The sequence below is a fragment of the Zonotrichia albicollis genome, chromosome 11, assembly GCF_047830755.1.
Source record: "Zonotrichia albicollis isolate bZonAlb1 chromosome 11, bZonAlb1.hap1, whole genome shotgun sequence".
Classification (NCBI taxonomy): domain Eukaryota; kingdom Metazoa; phylum Chordata; class Aves; order Passeriformes; family Passerellidae; genus Zonotrichia; species Zonotrichia albicollis.
Window position 1 is genome coordinate 9639060 of NC_133829.1, and position 20135 is coordinate 9659194.

Below are 20135 nucleotides of genomic sequence, written 5' to 3' on the forward strand. Positions count from 1 at the left end.
GAAACAGCCAGGAAAGAATCCTTTAGCTCAGCCACGCTCCTTCATTGCCAGCACTGTAACAACCTCTGCACTCCCATTTTCTCTTAGAACATAAAAATAAATTACTCCTTCTAATGGAAGTATCCTCTGAGCCACCAGCCTGGAGAAATAGGATTTGCCCATGTTGGCAATTTAAGGTAAAGCTCCTTTTCATTCTTACAGGAGTTTAGCTGGGGTTTAGAGGAACATATGTACCCCAGGCTTGATGCTCCCTCAGCTCACTTCCGAGCTTGTGTTTCAAGTGTGTGGCTTGTAAATGAGTGATATGAGCTTGATCTGAGGAGAATGTGTGTCCCCACAGAGCTCTTACACTAAATAGATCTAAACTCCAGAGCTTTTCTATGCTCTGTTTAAATGCTCATACCATTAAAACCATGAAGCAGTATTCTTAAATGTACTTTGGTTTAGGTCTCAGTGGCATTCATAAATCAAGATGCCATGATGACTGAAAACCAGGCCTTTGCTGTGGAAAAAAAAAATTTCTTTATATGTAAAAAAGAATATGTAATTATTTGGGACTGGCTACTTTTGGCAATTTTTACAGTAGTTTTATTTTTCTTGAGCAGACTTTCAATAGAAAACTGTATCATTTCAAGGATTTCTTCAGAAACAAACTTCAGGCATGACTTTGGACAAAAAGCATTCACTCTCTGATCATGCTAAACCTGGCCAAAAGCTGTGTGAAATGTCTTACAATATAGTTGGGCTTTTAACTTTTACCTCAGCAGTACTTTTATTAATGAAGCAAAGTTTGAATTATACAACGTGCAACAAAACCCTCCAAAATAAAAGAGAGCCCATGCTTTGCGAAGGGAAAGCCAGCTGCTGAAGTATGATTTGATTTTTAAAAAGGCATCTCTAGGATAAAGATGACATTAATTAGTTGTCATGCTAGTCACAAATAACACAGAAGTTATTGTGAAGGTATGCACTGAGGATGGTGACAGGATTTCTTCTGCTGTGTGTTTATTAGACTTGGAGTAAAATGTGGGCATTAGCAACTTCCACCATCTCTTGTAGTAAATGTGCATTTTAGCAGGGCAGGGTACTTAGGGCTGTACAGAAATAACACTTCGGTGTCACTGTTTCACACAAGCAAATGAGGACTGACAGCCACTAAGTGCAGTCCAGGCTTTCTGAAGAAAAATATAGGCCATGGTAAACACAAAAATACATTCCAGCCTGCAGGGCCTAATGGAAAAATGAGCCTCTTGAGAGGCAAGATTATTGTGCACCACCAGAGCACAGTTGCCACTGACTTTCCTGGCAATGCTGGAGCCACTGGACTCGGTTTTGATCTCTAGGTTTACCTCTGTGTGTCTGGAATCAGGCTGTTTTTTCCCTGGGTGCTTTCAGGGAAACCTGATCTGCCCTATAATCTTGCTTAGCTTCTGGGCATTAGAGCATCAGCTCAGTGCATAATTCAGCAGGGTTATGCAGCTCTCTTCTAACATTCAGGGACAAGGGGATAGAATATAGCAATTTTTCCTGATTGGTCAATGAAAGGCAAAGGAGATGCAGTTTTGCCAAAGTGCTCCCAAGGTGGCCAGCACCTGCAGGAGGGAGCAGTCCTGCTTTCCCTTCCTTCTTGCTTGACGCTCATACTCCTCTTGTTTGAGCATTAGAGAAGGTGTGACAGCACATTTGGACCAGCCAGAAAAATTCCCCAGTGTTGAGTTATTCAGAGATTTTTGCTTTACCTAAGGAGCAGGGGTGGTGGCAGATAAAACCTTCTCTTTAATTTGATAGAAAAAGATTTTCCCTTCCAACATGTCAGTATGAAGCAAATGTGGACATGTTCTTAGTAAAGCAGAATATTTATTAGCAACTAACAGTATGAGTTTAAATATATTCAAATGTATAACTGCTGCAATATATGAAAATATATTTAAACAGTAGATCAAGATATCTTCCTTGTTCCAGAAGTTGAATGTTGATTATATCTATATTGCAAATGGCATTTGTCTACCCGGTCTGAAATCTCTACTAGAGCTTCTTGAAAGTAGTTCAGCTTCTAACTAACCTTTCAAAGCACATCTGCACATTTCTGTTCCCAGCTGCACAGACAGAATTAAACGGAGATTGAATAGCACTGAAAACTAGTAAAACTGGATCTCACAAATCACAGTGAGATTTTTTTAAATTTTATTTTTACTGTACATGTTCTTTTGCATTTGAGTTTCTAGGGGCTTAGCTGTGATTTTTAAACCCTTTATTATTTTTTAAAATGCTAGTCAAGAAACTGTACAAAAGCTATTGATTTTTCTTAGTTATTTGCTACAGTACCTGTAATTTAGAATTATTATTCTTCAGTATCAGTTAACAAGCCATGCAAAATCACTGTATGTGTTCAGGAATGGATTTAGAACTGCGGCAAAGCCCTATTCAGAACTTTGCATTCACACTCTTGGTAACATGGCAGTCATTTTTTAATACATAACACTTACCTTTGTTTTGTTCATGATAATAATGATGTCTGAGCAAATGTCAGATGGAAGAGATCTCCTAAAGTCAGATAACAGACACTGAATTTTAATGTTTACTCTGCAATCTCCAGCATAGTTAAAGCAAACAATTTCTGTAGTGTTTGAAGTTGCAAATATTAAAGTTACCCAGCTTCAGTTTTATCACCTGTAACACAAACTGTAATTGCAGGCTATACTCAACAGGTTTGGTTTAGCTTGACAGAGACAGTAAACTGGACTGTATCATAAGTACAATTAATCTAAGTGGAAAATTAGGTACTATATTTTGAATTTTATTTATCTTTCTGTCTGGTGCATGTATTTAGCAATGTATTCCTCTCCCCCCACCTCCCAAATAAGACTCTTGCCATAATTGTTCCAAGGAAAAGTTTTGTAAATAATACAAACCCTTAAGGGTGAATTGAGAGCTGCTGGTAAGGCATATGGGCATCATGAATATAAAAACACAAGCTGGCAAGTTACACTGGCCTGTCTCTCTCCTGATCTCAGTCAAGGAACTCAGAATAAGAGAGCCAAGAGCAGGAAATGTGTGATTCTATTTCATAACTTCCACCTAGACCATCCTTGTCTATCTGCTTCTACATTTCACCCACAATGCTGGAGATTGGATTTGCCACTTTCTGGAATACTTTGCCCCTGGCATTTTTTTTTTTTTGGCATGCCTTGCTGCACAGCCAGCAAAGTGGGATTCATGATGCTGTCATGAGGACAGGGAGAGAGCTGGAAAATAATTTGGGGAGACCTTAGAGCACCCTCCTCAGAAGAGGTGCTCTTTTCTTCCTGAGAGACTTTAGAGTACCTCCAGGGGCTACTGGAGAGGGACTTTAACAAATATATGTATGACAGGACAATGGGAAATGGCTTCAAACTGAAAGAGGGCAGCTTTAGATGATAATGGGAAGAAATTCTTTCCTGCAAGGGTGGTGAGAAACTGGCACACACTGCCCAGAGAAACTGTGGATGCCCCATCCCTGGAAGTGTTCAAGGCCAGGTTGGATGGGACTTTGAGCAACCTGTCTAGGGGGAGATATGGCAGGGGTTGAAACTAAATGATCTTTGAGGTCCCTTCCCACCAAAACCTTGCTAGGACTCTATTCACTAGCTGAAAGATAATTAAAATAATAAAATAGTTCTTGAGCTTGAGGAAAGGCAGCAGATGAAGCAGATCTGTTCTTTCTGCTGGGTTTCATTTCAACCTGAGCTGCCTCTCCAGATGGTGTGGAAGAAGAACATCCTGACTTCCGTGCCATAGCTGGCAGTACCAGGCTCTTTGCAGGAAGAGATGCACTCCCTTCTGGGAGGGGGAGCCTGGGCTATTTGGCACTTTGCACAGGATTCTGAATTAAATGGGAATTTCACCAAGGGTACTGACTTGCAGGATTTGCACAGAGCAGATGTAAGAACTTTGCATGGTCTTGTATCTCCCTCTGTAAATTAATGAGGGTTCAAAGGAGTGCATTTCATCCACTAGAACTCCTTAGAGGAAAAAACCTCTTGTGAAAAGACTTCTAACTGAATTCAAAGCAAATACTTCAGGGAGCAGGAGATTAAGTCCTGTATCAGGACAGCATTATATGAAAAGCAGAAAACAAATATTTAGCAGGTAGGTGAAGACACTTGTGTACCACAGCCTGTGTAAAAGCTACAGTGACTGTTTCTGTGCAAACACACCCTTTAGCTCTTAAAAACATCTGATGAGCTGGGGGACTCTGCTTTTGACTTCTGTACTTTGTCTTTAAATCAAGATGCACTAATTTGCACTCCTTATCACATAATGCCATGACTTTTACAGCAGTCAGCAGGGATGGGGCCCTGTTTCTGCACAGCAGCTGAAGAAAATGTCAAGTACAAAGACACACACTGCTCCCTTGATACAAATTAGCTGATCATGTAAATGGGGAAACAGGGAACTCTGACCCTATTAGAGCAAAATGTGGATAGTGGATTAACACTCCAGACTTCTAATTAATCACAATGTGTCTCATCCTTCTGATTGCAGCTGAGTAGGCCATTCTTCTAATTTAAGCCCACAGCTGCCCACGGTTAGCACTTAGCTGTCAGCCCAGCTCCTTGTTCAGCTTTTGGCTGAGGAGACAAAGGTGCAGTCCTGAATGTCTCAAAAGTAGGTTTCAGAAACACTCAGCAACATCCTTACATGTGAACTATACTTTTATTGTGTGAATACTTTAAAAAACCCCATACATCTTAAATTCTAAGAACTGAGTAACACTCTGCACTGTTTATGCTATTTTCCCATACAGAAAAAAGTACAGACCAGTACTGATCATAGTTCTTTTTATCTAGAACATGCACAAAGTGTTTCATACAAACTACAGTAGCATTGAAGTTTTACAGCTTTACAGAAATGGGAATTCCAAAATTTGTTATGCACACACCAAATTTATTTGAAAATAACACAGATTATTCTAAGTTGTTATTATTTCTCAGGTAAAACTTATGTATCACTGAACTGCTACAAGAAGATATATATTTAACTTATTTTTTATCCAACTTTTAGACCACATTTTAAGAGGAATACAGCAAATGCATTGAGAAGTCATAAAGTCAACAGACACTATGCTGCCCCCATAAAATATTTCAGTAACAGGATCTCTCTTCTCAGTTTTAAGGCATCTGAAATTCAAACCAAACTGAGCTTCTCACTGTCAAAAGCCAAACTAAGAAATTCTCTCCACAGAAAGACACAGCATGTTTGTTTCAAAAAGAGCTATCTTAAGGCAACATGCCACTGCTCCAGGCTGCATACAAACCACAGCCATCCTGTCCTTCCCTCACCTGTTTTGGTTTCTAAAATAGAACAGAGAAATCTCAGTGATGGAAGAAAAAACATGCACAATACATATTCAGAAAAAAGGAGTTAAAAATTTAATCTAAAATCTACAGACTCTAAACAAGCCCCATGTAACACGCTTTTACTATTCATAAAAGGAGTTCCCCTTTCCATTTCACACTACAGAAAAACAGCACTGCACTGTAACACTGATTCTTCAGTTATCTACAAAACAGTGGAAAAAATAAGAAAACTAAAATCCAAACTGAATTTGTTACATAGCATCACTGGACTTTGGACCCACAAGGATTTCAGTAGGGATGGTACCGGGGCCCTGGGTTGTAGGAGTTGTAGCCATACTGTCCATAGTGGGAGTAGGATTGTCCTTGTCTGTGCTGCTGGTAGTTGTTACCCCAGCCTCTGTCTGGCCTCTGATTAGATCTGTAGTCACCTTGCCAGTTGTATCTGTCCCCTCTAAAGTATCTGCCATCTTGAAACCTGCAATGAGAAGATTGATCAAAGTCTGACATAAATTATATCAAGGCTAAAAAAAATGAATTATAATGAACTCTACATTTGGCAGTTTTCATGAGACTATCATGTAACTGTTAATACACTCAAATATTTATATGTATATATGACAAACTCTTATATACATACATACAAACTCAACTGCTGGAAGTTTTAAGAGAGACTCAAACAGACCATAAATCTAAAACTCAACCCCAAGGCACATCTGTAGTGCATCAAAGCCAGGTTCCACCCAGCAGCTTCAGGGCTGAAAGCTTTGGCAAAGCAAGCTTCAGTACAGTTACAGCCACCTAACAGCACTGAGTCCTGGAATCTGAATATTCCCTCAAATACATACAACTGCTGAAACACTGCTTCTTTATCAGTTGTACTTAGCCATTGTTCAGTCTCAATTTTGTCTTTTCAGCCCTATCTCAATTCCTATCAAGGCTTGAGCTGCCTCATTGTCATTTTGTTTGCAAATGGTGTGGTGCAGAAAAACATTTGCAAAAAGTTCACTTTGTGACCATAGTGTAGGTGTAAGAGTTCATCAGTTCAAAGAACCACCAAGTTTTTGAGAACATCTTAAACTATCACCTGTTTTTAATCTGATTTAATGACAAGCTTCAAAGGTGAGGAAAAGTTACAATGTAGTCCTCCTTTTCTTCAGATAAGGCACAAATCCTATTTAGATATTTAGCTAAGAAGTTTTTCCAGTTGTTGGCTGGACTGAGTTTAACTACTTTATATTAAAGGCTGATGTTAGAATTCCAAAATGTACTACATGCTGTAATTGTTGTTTTTCAGTCCCTCAAAAATCTGTCCAAAATTCAGTAAAAGGCTGCAATTACATCTTGAAGAAATAATTCAAAGTATTTTGCTTTGGCAGGTAACAATGTACTTGCCAGACACATTGGATGATTGATTTTACAGTCACTTCTACTGAATAAAAGAATTAGAGGCTAATCTTGAAAAATACAGCAAATATTTAGCTTACAAATGAAATGCTTTCTGGACAGCTAGTAACAGATAATCACACTAGCAGCTTGTTCCTTTGCACATCTTCCTGCCAGTTATCATCCAACATAAGACAGGCTGCTTAGTTTTGCAGAAGTCTCATATTTCCCCTCTGGAAAAATGTTTCTGGCTGAGCAATAACAAACCCAGGGCAATGGGTTCAGTGGTTCCAGCTCATTCTTTACTAAAAAGAAAATAATTTAGTTCTTTTATGTACAATGCAAAAACTTTGCCAGTCAGGAGAAAATGTAAAACCTCATTACCTTTCAGAGAAGACTACATTTCCTCTTAAACAGACTCTAGAACAGACTCCTATATTTCTGAAATCAATTATCATTTAAGTGTGCTTGTGAAATGACCACCATTAAAAAACAAAACCAGTACCGATCTCTGTTTCTCTGGTTGCCACCAGATCTGTTTCTCCATTCTTCAACTATAGGAGGGGGGTCTGCAGGGCGTTTTAGATACTCTTGGTATTCCTCATCATCCGACGTGAATCGATGGGCAAACATCATCTCGTAATTTGGGGGCATGTCAGCCAAGGAGGTCATTCTGGCAACTTGGAACACGAACACAATAAGAGTGGCTTCAGCAAGGTATGAAGACTCTAATTGTAATAACTGCCAAAATCCATGTAGTGGAAATGAAGGACAAGGAAAAGTTACACGCAGATTAACACAGCTGTTGGGTTTTGGGAAGACAGCATAGATGCCTCACAGAAAAAAGCACTTCAGAACATGCTCTCCATCTACTCCTGACACTGACTTTTGACAGGAAAGCAATTCCTACAATCAACTTCAAAATTTTGCTAAGGTAGAATACCATGCAAAGCCTACAGATACACATAACCAGCAGGACAGGCAAAATATTCAGATTTATTCACAGTAATTTATGTGTTAATAACTTGATTCAGGGAAAGGTCAGCACCTAAGAAGATGATGAATTACCTCATAATATGCCTGTCTGATGGGATTTGTGTTTAAGGCCTTAGTTCCTTTATTTTTGTATATATGCATTTGCCATTTACATGTTGGTGTTACCTGGTACTATCCATCAGCAAAATCTCCTCTTAACAGTGAATCAGAAAGGCTCTAAGCCCACTGTTTTAACGAGCCCCACAAAATTTAGAACATTTACACTATCTGGCTCTGGACTACCAGAATAAGCTCTTCTGCTGTCTCCCAAAGACTTGCTGGCAGGACCCCAAGAGCTAAAATACACAAAATAAACACCCACAATGCCCAAGCCCAGCCCGGCTCTCAGGTCACTGGGGTGTTCCCGGGGAATCCTGCGGTGCTCCTGCGGCCCCATTGCCCTGCAGCGGCCTCAGCCATCGGTGTCCGCTGCTGCCCCAGAGCCTGGGCAGCCTCCCCCCCCCCCAGTGCCAGCGCGCAGCTCCCTGAGGCAGGTGTAGGAGGTATTCCTGCAGGAATAACTCATCCTCCGTTCCTCTGCCAGCAGCTAACCTCGTTAGTTTTTCATTACGGGCTATCTCTAAGGAACTTCGCTCCTCAAGCCTGAGGGCGGCGGGGGTAGCACTGCCCTGAGGGGACCCGCCGCTCCAGCTTCCCCTGAGCAGCTGGAGGTGCTCCCCTCCATAAATAACAGTTTATCCCGTTAATATCATCTTCATCCCGCGGGGGCCCGTACCAGGGACTCCCGGCACCCTCCTGCACCCAAGGCCAAGCAGAGAGCGACGGAGGGGGCTGGCTGCCCCAGGGCGGCTCCGCCGGAGCCCCCTCCCCTCACAGCGGGCCGGACCAAGCTGAGGGGGAACGCGGGGGTCGCTCCCGCTCCCTTCTCCCTCACAGCCTCCCCTCCCTCCCCCGCATCAGTCCCGCCGCCCCTCACCGCGCCTCAGCCGCCGGATCAGCGCCGCGATCCCGCCTCTTCCGGGCCGGGCCCCGCCGCTTCCCGCGCCGGGGCGGGACACGGGACACCGGGGCGGGACACGGGGCACACCGGGGCGGGACAGAGCACACCGGGGCGGTACAGGGGACACCGGGGCGGGACACGGGGCACACCGGCGGGCAGGTGTGGAAGCAGCGGTTCCCTGCGGTCAGGGTTGCACACCAAGCCCGTAGGCAGGAGCAGCATTGATTGATTGAGGTTTATGTGGCGCTGTCCTTCGCCGCCACGCGGGTTTAAGGAGGTGACACCTGAAATGTTTAGGTTTTCACCGAAAGGTGCAAATGAAAAAGGTGAAGTCAGCATGGCGTCTGTGCCTACCCAAAATCTTCACATTGAAGACATATAATATGCCATTTAAGTCTATAATGCCATTTAAGTGTATTTCTGGTATAAAAAACCTTCGGGATGTGAGGAAGGTAAGATGACGTGAAGCTTTTTGGCAGGCAAATAACTCGGTGTAAACCAATATAATTCTATGGTGGCGCCTGCACCAGCAACACGTTCACCCAGTGCTGCAGGTAGCGGTCAGTCTTGTCACCCTTCATAGAGATAAATTCTGTGTGAGCCTCAGAACTTCAGCCTTGTCGCCTTTTATGCGGGTGAGATTTGGTCTGGGGGCACCAACACCTGCCCGCAGCAGAAGTGGTGTCCGTGTCCCTGGTCCCAGTTTGCCTTGTTCCCACAGCGCCCGTGTCTTTGCAGTGCTGACTAATTCCCACAACACTTCAGCCAATGATTTCTAAACGGTCTCTTGTGCTGTGTATAAGAAATGGGTTTTTTATGGACCCTTTCAGAAAGCAATGGTTTTTTACAAGCTCTGCTAGAGATTCTATTGCTCGCAGGCACTAGCAAAGCACAGAGACTAATAATCAGGTAGATCACTTGAAACAAAGTACCCCAGCAACAGCAATAGCAGTAACCAGCTCTCCAAAAACATTAGAACGAACAAGTGCCTTTTGTTTGATATAAACAGCAATAATTACAATCTGCTCTCCTGTGAGATCTACAGCAGGGCTGTATTGTCACTTGCAGAACAGGAGAGGATGACCTCGATCCAAATAGCACAATGCAAACACCTTAGCCTGGACAGCTAGTTCTAAGCCAAACAAATTGTCATTGAGGCTGAAAAATAATATCTTTTCACTTAAGTTTTCCCCTTATAATCCCTCTCCTACTGACTGCCTCTTTGAAATGGGCAGAGGTAAGTAGGATTTTATTTCTTCTCCAGACATGTTTCATTTTGATCACTGGATATTGCAGTTTCAGGTGTGTCTACAGAGGATTTCATGCATAAAGTCAAGGAGATGATTCTTAATGAAAGGTATACACTTCTTTTTTTCTGATGCTCTGGTCGGCTGTTTCATGGGTAGCATTTTTCATTAAAAGATCAAACTTGATATTAAACCTTTAATTATAGACTCAAGTCACCCATACATGTACATAATCTAGGCATAAATATAAGTTCTGTTGAAGGTATGGGCCCCTTGTAATCCTATAAGCAGTATATTTCACAAATTACAGTATTGGAAAGGTGCCCTCATCAGCATATTTTGCATAGAAAAACACTTTAGGGAATGGCTAAACCAGAGTGGCACACAATTATAAATAATATATATTTATACATGATACTTTTGCTTTGGTTCTTTTTTGTCACATGTTCTATGGCTGCTTTGGGTTATATCAAGAAGGAGATCATGATCCAAGCAATATCCTAAGATTTCTCATAGATGTTATTCTGAAATTCAAACTGCAGATATAAAACCTGAAATGACAGATTATTTTTAAAGGAATAAAGGCACTCAGAAATGAATATTGTCACCGAGTAGAACTTTCAACACCCACTGAATGCCTCACATAGCACATACCTACAGACTAGGTGCCTGAGTGCTTAAAAGGTCAAGCTCCAAGTGTTGTCAAGACAGAGAAATTGATAATCCACTCTTGCAATCTTTCTGCTCACTTCAAGGCTCTCTGGGTAATTAATGTGTTGTTTTTGTGTGAACACAATCTCATAATCAGCATTTCTGAAGTCTACTGCACAGCGATAACGCCTCAAAGGGTTTGCTTTTTTTTTCCTGTGGATTTCATGATGTTAAATAATGTGCTGTTAGACAAAGTCTTATCTTCTAAATTTTAAACTAAGACTTTTTCCTTGTAGCCTATTGGAAATTAATTAAGCTTTTGTAGAATGGATCTTCCTGGCTGAACAAAGGAGCATGTGCTAAAACTAGCAAAGTCTTGTTTGCCTTGAAACAATGGAAAATGACAGGTTTTTTTGTACTATTTGGCCTTGATAACTCTTGCTGTTCTGTCACTGGACTTTGTATTTGATATTTCTCCTAAATCCCCAGTTTCTGGACTCATGTATTTTCTTTATACTCAACATTCATTTGAAAATTAATTTCTTAAAACAGACAGCTCTTAGGTAAAGAGGTGGGTCTGCTCTATGGGGTAACCAGCCTGTACCAAGGAGCAAAAGGAAAACATTGTTCCAAATTTATTTGTTTTAAATCCTATATATTTTGCAATTTTCTGTTATCTTTAAGACTGTGTTCATTGCTGTGTCTCAGTAGAGCTTGACAGCTGTGACATTTTTAATGAAAAATCAGCCTGTGTCTATCTCAGTAGCACGGGAAAAAGAGAACTAATTTATTTTTGGGAGGGGGGGGATTTCTATATCTTTAAACAGGAGGAATTCTTTTTCTCTAGTGTTAATATCTACTTTGAGAAATCAACTAAGAAACTAACATTTCTTGTAATTGGGGCCTGTCTGATTGAGGGAATGTTTGTCTATAAACAAATAAGCAGTGAAGCCTCCATAGATGGTTATGGATCCTGCTGAGGATTTTTAATAACAAAGTAACATTTCAGAAAATATTTTGGTGAAAATTTGTCTTCAAAACCCTGATTTTTTTTCTTAGCTTGCTGAAACTCCTCAGTGGTTTCCTGTCAGCCAATTTCCCTCTCCCTCTGTTATTTTTGAATGTCTCAGTTTCTGTGTAACTGAAAGCCTGGTTTGTTTGTACAAGGAAACCTGATTTCCCCAGGTGATTTATTCTAGGAAATGGTGATGTCTGGCACAGCTAGGGAGAGCAAGACTTTGTGTTCTGGCCCCAGCAGGTACAAAGGGCATGCGTGGCAGCCTTGTTATTGATTAGCCATGAAGGAAAGCTGTGTTTCTGTGGGCACAGGGGCTGTCACACCACCAGGGCACAGCTGAGCAATGACGAGCGCCAGGTGTTGGCTCCATCATTCACTGCCCTGTGAGAGAGGTGAGCAGAGATCCTGCTCAGCCAGGCTGCACAAATACTGGGGGTTGTGCTCTTTCTCTAGGACCATGATGAGTTCTCATCATGGCATTTTATTCCTTTGTCTGGAAAGGATTATTGCCTAGATGAACCTCGCTTAAATAACAAGAAAGACGGAAATACAACAGCTGCTGCTGACAAATGCCTCTGAAGGCCATGCAGCTCCTCTGTCAGAGCTCTGCTTTGCCTTTGCTGTTCTACTGTACAGTATCACTGAGCTTCAGAGTGTCTTTCACACACCTCCATATGGTGTTGTAAAGTGAAGTCCATAAAGGAACAGACTGCACATTTCTAACGACTTCACTAAACTTAATACAAGAAATGTTTCCTTTCCATAACAATGACCTTTAAATGTTAACTGGCCAAAAAAAAAAAAACAAAAACAAAACATTGTCCTTTTTAAAAAAAGGGGAGAAATGCAACTCTTAGTGCTTGATTGTGTTACAGAATAACAATTTTGGTGCTGTGGGGCCCAATTCCTTTGCATAAAGTTTACAAGAGGGCTTGCTTCCTAACTTATGCCAGTATGAAAGAAGGCCTTTAATTTCCCTAAGAGCTACTTTTGTTGTCTGTTTTTTGAAAATCACAGTCACATTAAATTATATTTCTAGTGTATTGCTCTTAAAATCTGACTGTCATTTATCCATATTTATAAACATATATACAAATTTAAAATCACTACATACATAGCTGCCTTCTTTTATTTTCACCTTTTAAACTGACTAAGCCAGCTATGCCCTTTGGGGTCTATAAGAATGAATCATTTTTATTATTTTTTTCTCTCTTAGACAGTAATTACAGGGTAGTATGCTGTCTCTGGTTTTTAATATTACGGTGCCATTTTAATCCAAGGTGCAACACCATTAACTTCAGCAGAGTTACACTAGCAATGAATTTGTCCCCAGGAGGCTTTTCCAAATGTTCAGTTCTTTCCTTGTGATTACCCAGAGGAATGGAGAAGAAGAAGGCAAGACAGAGGACCCTTTGATGGGAGGAATGTAGTTGAAAGTGAAGCCTTGCTGCTGCCATTCATGGTGCTCCATATGTTCCTCATTTGGGGTGGAGGTGGGTTGGACCCCGTGGGGCACACACGCTGGGGCTGGGGGGCAGGCAGAAGTTTTGCACAGCACATCTGGTGCACAGGTTATGTCATTTCCTAGATGTAGGTGCTGTACAAATTGGAAAGAAAAAAGAAAAAAGAAGAGAAAAAGTGGGAGGAATATTCAGGCACTTTAAATGTGCTTCTGTGGAACTGCTTGAAAGTGGAGTAGCCAAACGCTCAGATATCAAACTCATCATGATCATCACGCTGTCTCAACTCCAACTCAGAAGCTTTTTAGATGTCAAGCAATTCTGCAAGTGGGGATGTGTGAATCAGTGCTACCATGGATTACCTATTGTTAAGACAGTTGCAAAATATAAAGAAGGTACTTGCAGAAGTTTCTAGCACTAGATTTTATTCCTACTCAATTTTCTTTTACAGTTGGATATTTCATTTCAGTTTTGTCTCATTTCTTTTGTCCATATCCAGTCTAAAACATTCAAATCCTCTGCAGTATGGAAACACCAACTTGTAAGTCAAATACAAATGAGTAGCACCCATCTGAGTTGGAAAGGGGAATTGAGAGCATTTGCTCTTTGCTGTCAGGGAGCAGAGAGGGGCAGGAGGGCCATGGCTGGCAGGGCAGGAGCCCATCCCACAGCTTCTGAGCAGGGCTGGCCAGGCTTGGCAGAGCTCAGCAGGGCAGACAAGTTCACAGGGATGAGACAAGTCCAAGGCAAGGCAGAAATTCAGGTCAGCACGTGGGTCACGGCCAGATGAGCAGGCACAGCAGCCTGGGCAGGGACTGAGGGCCCCATGCCTGGGGCAGGGGGGCCCAGGGCTGGTCACACCAATTAAGGGCTGTCAGTGTGTTCAGGGCCTGACATGCACATCTGGTAGCAATTGCTGCTGTGCTTAAATCAGAAACTCAGATCCCTGCAAAGCCCAGGATCTGGCAGGGGGGAGTGGTTGTGCCTTTCAGCAAAGGTGTAGCGTTTCTCCTGGGCTGGACACTTGGTGCAGTGTGCCTGTGGCACTCCAATCAGTTGCCTCGGATACAGTCAAATATTCAACCTCTAAAGTGGATACCCAGGTCTCCTGTTTAACTCCCAGTCTCCCTTCTCAGAAGGGTGACATTCTGTGGGCACTGGAGCATTGCCCTGAGGCTCCTGTGCTCACTCTGAGGCCCAGGTCTGAAACCACAGATGTGCCACGGAGCCCCTGCTCCTGCCTGTCCTGTCCCTGTGCAGGGATGAGCACGGGTTCAGGTTCTGCTAAAGGCACTGAAATAAAACAGCATTTCAGGGTCCTGCTCCCTCTCAAGGCTGAGGTCAGTGGAACTGGACTAAATAATGCTCCCTCCATCATTTACTAAACATGGCTCTTCCCAGATGGCTTTACCAATAAGCTGTTAGTACTGGAGCTGATCTCCCTTCCTCGTCTTGTAAGGAGAGTTCCTGAATGTTCTTTGCAACTCCTCTTAAGTTTAAGGGCCATTAGAGAAAGCAAGGGCTGAACTATAGGCCAGCTTTGTACTAACTCAAATTGAGGGTGTCTTTTTAGTGTTAAGTAACTACTTTTAAAAGTTGCAAATCAGAATTTTCCAGACATACCAATCAGCACTGAGACCACACTGTGCTACAGTGAAATAAGGTTTAAGTGAATTAGCTGAGCTGCAGAGAAACCTGCAGGATTTTGCAAAGCTGGGCTGAGCAGCCTGTTCCCTGTTGGGAGCACTCCTCTGTGCATCCCTGCATTGTGCCTTGCCCTCCACAGAACCTGGAAACTCTTTGACAAGTCTCTATCTCCTCAGTTTATGTCTGTACTGTGTGGGGCTTGGTGCTTTCCTGGGGGTCTGGGCCAACACTGCTCAGAGCAGTAACAACTCTCCCTCCTGTTACTAAATTAGGATTTGAGATCATTCTTTCCAGCAAACAAGGGTTCCTAATCTTTCAGGAGATTATGAATTGGCTGCCACCCCTCTGAACCCCCTCCTGCCCTCCTGGGGCACCCCTCAGCCTCAGATGTCAAGGCACAGCATCCTTGCCTCCCTTAGTTCTGCTGTAATTCCTTCTCCCACCTTTGCCCCAGCCTCCTGCAGCAGTTTCCTCTCTTGGACCATTTCCACAGTGCTGTTGTTCCTGTGGCCTTGCTCACCCTCCCCATTTCAAGTCTCCCTTTCCCATTTTCTTGAGTTAAGGCTGTTTCTTCCCTTTCCCCACTCCACCTGCAGAGCTCTGCTGTGGAGGCAATCAGCTGCTTAGCACGGCAGGGCTCAGCTGAACTTTCTGATGCTGGTGGGGAACTAGTGCAGATCTTGCTGACTACTCAACAGTCTAAACTTAAACAAATATAGAGATATTATCATAGAAAATTCATAGTTCTGATGGAGCTTCTGATGAAGGCCCATTAAAAACAAGCTAAGAAAATCAAATCTCACTTATAAATGAAAAGCACATAGTAGATCGTGGTGATGTGCTGAATATGATTGCTTCTTATTATGCTATGGCTGCCCATTTTAGGAATAATACACAGTTATTTTCTTGGTCTTAAATGGTAGTGTGGGGATATCACAAGCCTCTCAAGTAAAAACTTTAATTAAAAAGCAAACATTAATCTCCAAGCAGTAGCATCTGCAGCATATTGCAAGATAAGACTTCACCAACCTGAAGAACTAAGCATGATTCTAATTAAATCAGGGAAAAAAATGATGAACTAGATATAGGATTTATTTAAGGATAGCAGTTATATAAGATATCAAAGATCTCACGGTTGCTATCTGATGGGAAATGTTGCTGCCAGATCTCACAGACTATTTCCAGGGAGTGAAATCCTTGTTCCACTGGTTCCAAGTACTGTTGTGATTTTGCATTCCACGGGGTCAGGACTTTGTGGTGGCTCTCAGTGGGACATGGGAGCCCCTCTGGCCCTGCTGAAAGCTGCAGATGATCCAGAAGGAAACAAGGTGCTCCCATGGCATGAGGAGCCCCCACAGTGAGTGTGCTGCTGCTCTTCCAGTGAGACACCAGTACAGAGTCCTGACTATTTATGGTTATTTAAGGTCCCAGAGCACCTTTTGAATATTAAGTCTCTTAATCCCTGTATGCTGGCCAAAATCTATTTTAAGTGATGCCACTCAGCATTTCCTGTATTGTTCCAGATGAACATAGTGTTGGCTGTTGCATCCTGTTTCAAACTGCATGCTGGGCTCCTCTGTTTTGGAACAGCTGGTATTTTCCAGAAACACCATGCTGCACTGATGTGTGAAGGGATCTCTGTGTATCCCTCCTTGTGCCACAGGTATGGAATGAAGATTAATCAGTTATGACCAAATCATGATCCCAGTGAAGTCAAAAGAAGAGTTTATTTCCTTGGGTATCATGGGGGCCAGGGCTGGCTTCTGTTTGGATGCAGTTGCTTTGGGATGCCTGCATGTAAAAACAAAGGAAAATGCAAAGCATCACCTTGTTCAAGGTGTTTGTGTAGTGAGAATTCCTTTAGCTGGAGATGGAAATGCATTTTAACAGCTGTTTCCTCAAGAGTTTAGTTACTTGTCACAGCAGGCGTTATTGAGCTCGAGGAAATTCTGGTGTGTTGAGTGTGGCTTTAAGCATGTGGAGCTGGCTGGCATTTGTGGCTTTGCATGTCCTGTGCATTTAAAACATGCTTTGTTATGCTTCCAGGGCTGGCTCCTGCTCTTTCCCAGAACAGCTTATGCTGTGGAATTGTATCTCAAAAGCCATGTTCTTAAATCCAGCTACAGTTCAGCTTTAATATTGGAAAAACATTGACTACTGAACAACAATAGCTGCAGGTTATTCTCTACGACCAAGTTTATTTTGGGCAAACAAACAGGATCTAAAAAAGAGCAATTCTGGCTAGATTCCTAGGAGACTGCAAAATATTTCTTGCTTAGATGTTCTGTCACATACCACTTATGATGTCACATTTAGAACTGTAAATCCATTTACAAGCTGGACAAATGATATCACTCAGAAATGTTTTTGGAGGATCACCTAACTTCTTCCATGCAAATATAATAATAGTACATCTCTCATGCAAACATAGGGAAGAGTGGTCATAAACTATTTTGGGAAAAGGGTACTCACCAGATGGACATAGAGAGAATATTCAGTCAGAGAAGCAGAAGAACAGTAATAAATGAAAGTGAGTATGGATGAAGATTAGCCTATTCCTGCATGAAAATGATCAAATTAAACTTAGAAAAATGTTGGTACATTCACAGCATAAATCATGTGCTCTTCTGCAAAGAAACAGTAAATGAAAAATAGAGGATATGTGTCATCCATACTTTGTAGTGTTGACTTCATCTTCTCAAGTATATAGAAAAGGTTTTGATTTGTGTATATTAATATTTCTCTGTTGGCTAAAGACTAAATTAAAACAAAACACAGTTAAAAGCTTTTCTGGAAGTTGTAAGTGTCCTGCTCCCGTTTGTTCAAGTCCTGTGGTGTTAAACTGAATTGTTTGGTGTCCTGTCCCATGGCTCCCCTGGCTCCAAAGCCCAAAGTTAACTGAGGATGAAAACCTTGGTTTAACATTACCCATGGCTGCTGCCTGCCAGCCTTTTTCTTCTAAACCCAGGAAAGGACTCTGGATCTAGAGAGTGCTCCTCTGGGTGCTTGAGCTGCAAACTGTCTCTAAAAATGTTTTTTTTAAAAAACATTTGTATTGAATGAAGTTTTGCTCTGATTTTTCAAAGAGTATGGATTTTATACATCCCCCAAGGACCATGATATTTCCCAGGAAAAGTGGAATCTGTGCTTACCATTAGATACAAGAATTTTATAACTTCTGTTATGTAGAATTTTGCAAGGTTGAATTTAAGAGTGTTGGCAGTAGATATTTTCTGAGAAGAAAAATACTGAACTGAAAAAAGAGAACATCAATTATGTTTATTTAACTGATTGGTAGCATTTATGTATTTTGTCATCCAGGTACCGTTGCAGGACAAAGTAATATTGGGTAGAATTGGGAATGCAGAAACACTCCTTGAACTATCCGAGAAGATACCCAGCCCAACTTGCAACCCAATTGAGGCTTTTAAAATGCACTTTCTCATCAAGGTATTGCTGGTATTTTTCTTTGTGGAAGCTGCAATCTTGCTATTCTATTCAAATAGCTATTTTTTACTTTTTGAGATCTGAGTTTTTAGTTATTTGTGGCCCTCTGGCTCCACTTTTATTATTGATTAATTATTGTAGTTCAGCAAGACTTAGACAAAAAGACTGGTATAAGTCAAGGTCTTTAACTTTTCTTTAACTTTATTTGAAAGTGATATAAATTAAGGCCGGTAGGGTTTGTTTATTTGTTTGTGGGTTTGGGGGATTGTTTGGTTTGGTTTTATTGTTTTTCTTTTCTAATGCATTTTGGACCTTATCCTACTTCTTAAATGCATCTCAATTGCTTTCCATAGGACAGTCTGCAAGGTGAAAAGCTCAACACTTTTTTCAGAGGATGGTGCAAAATACAGCTTTTGTGGTGACAAACAGTTTTCTTCACAAATGAAAACCATCCCTGTTTGTGAAAAACACCCATAGCTGATATCCTGGGCCCTGCCAACTTCCAGTCTCCGAGCCAGGTCTGACTTCTCTAATTCAAGGTATTTTTTACAACTGGAGGAGAGAAACCTTGTGCTGTGGTGCCCCTTGTGTCCTTCAGAACTCAGGCGAGTTGTCTGGGGTATCACCACTCCATCTCAACCATCAGGTTTGTAAATAGGTTTGAAATTCTGTGTATCTTCACTCCCACCTGGCACTGTCAGTGCTGCTCAGTCCTTGGAGAATTCATCCAGGCAAAGAATCCCCACAGCTCAGCCCACAGGGAAATACAAAAGCTTTGGGCATTGCTGGGAAATAGAAAATCTTTGGGCATTGCTGGAAATTAACCAGACCTCTGCTTTGCCCAGGAAATGTCTTCCCTTTCCAGTCGGGCAAGCAAGGAGCTGATTGCAGGTTAAAGTCCACCAATGAGTGAGTCCAAGTGAAACACAAAGAATGAGGTATTTTGCACCAGCCTGAGGTACAAACTCCCACAAGCAGCCAAGGCAGCCGTTCTGGGAAACGAAAATACTCAGAAATGTCTGGCCCCAGCCTCTCTTTCTCTATAGAGAGAGAGACAATTGGGACACAGTGATGAGTGACCCTTGGAGGTAATGAGGGATAAAGACCTGCCTGCTGGCACTCACAGACCCTGGGAGAAGGGCAGGTGGGAAACAGGATGACTTGGCGAAGGACAGGCTGGAAAAAGATAAAACCACATTTCTCACTACAGTCTCCAGGAACATCCCACATTCCCTTCTCATTCCCTCCCCTGGCTCCTGCCATGAGCATGGGGGGATCTTTTCCAGCTCCCCATCTCTTTCTGCCCCCATGCAGCAGGACCCCCTTGCCCAGCTCAGGGCCCAGAGCAGACACTGCTGCTGTCCTGGAGAGCCAACCCAGGCAGCACAGCACAGTGGGCAGATTGGGAAGGGAGTGTTGAAAATGCCACTCTGTGGTTGCTTGGAAATGAAACCCAACTTTAGTATTATTTTTGAGCTTATATTTTTGAATCCAAAATTCCATCTGACGGAAGAGATGGGTATTTAAACAGATGTCTAAAATTTCTTTAAAAAATAGAGATTGAGTTACAGATGGTAGAAAGGGCCTGAAAATCAAAAACTCCCAAGCTACAAGGAAATTTACATGTGAGCAAAATGTTTTGCTGAAATGTATGGTCATACAATTCTGCATGTTTGAAAATTAAGCTTTTTTCACCAAAAATGTGAATATCTTTTCCCTTCCCTATTATCTGCTTCTCTGCTGCAGCCTTGGCTGTCACCAGCACTGTGACAGCCAAGTTGCAATATGAGGGTCCTGTTGCTAACAGACAAGACATACAGTTCTTCCCTTCTCCCTTCTCTTGTATAATTTGGCCTGCCAGGACCAACAATTTTGATCTGAATTAGTTTAAAAGAAAACTAATCTACCCCGTTTGCATAATTGGTGCCTGATTGCTCTAACTCCCAT

General features: G+C 42.1%; 1 protein-coding gene across 1 annotated transcript; it reads right to left on the minus strand.

The window, feature by feature from the left end:
- Window positions 1–4676: 4676 nt before the first annotated feature.
- On the minus strand, window positions 4677–8848 carry RAMAC (RNA guanine-7 methyltransferase activating subunit). The gene is made up of 3 exons (XM_005483394.4): window positions 8695–8848; window positions 7228–7402; window positions 4677–5814 (listed from the first exon to the last, which is right to left on the minus strand). The coding sequence occupies exons 2-3, from the start codon at window positions 7392–7394 to the stop codon at window positions 5628–5630; spliced, it is 354 nt and encodes a 117-aa protein (XP_005483451.1). The 5' UTR covers window positions 7395–7402; window positions 8695–8848; the 3' UTR covers window positions 4677–5627.
- Between the last annotated feature and the right edge of the window lie 11287 nt (window positions 8849–20135).

Coding starts and splice junctions, on each gene's coding strand:
- RAMAC (XM_005483394.4), bottom strand. CDS start 7,394: ATGACCTCCTTGGCTGACATGCCCCCAAATTACGAGATGATGTTTGCC. Junction 5,815..7,227: donor AACCAGAGAAACAGAGATCG/GTACTGGTTTTG, acceptor TTCTCATTGCAG/GTTTCAAGATGGCAGATACT.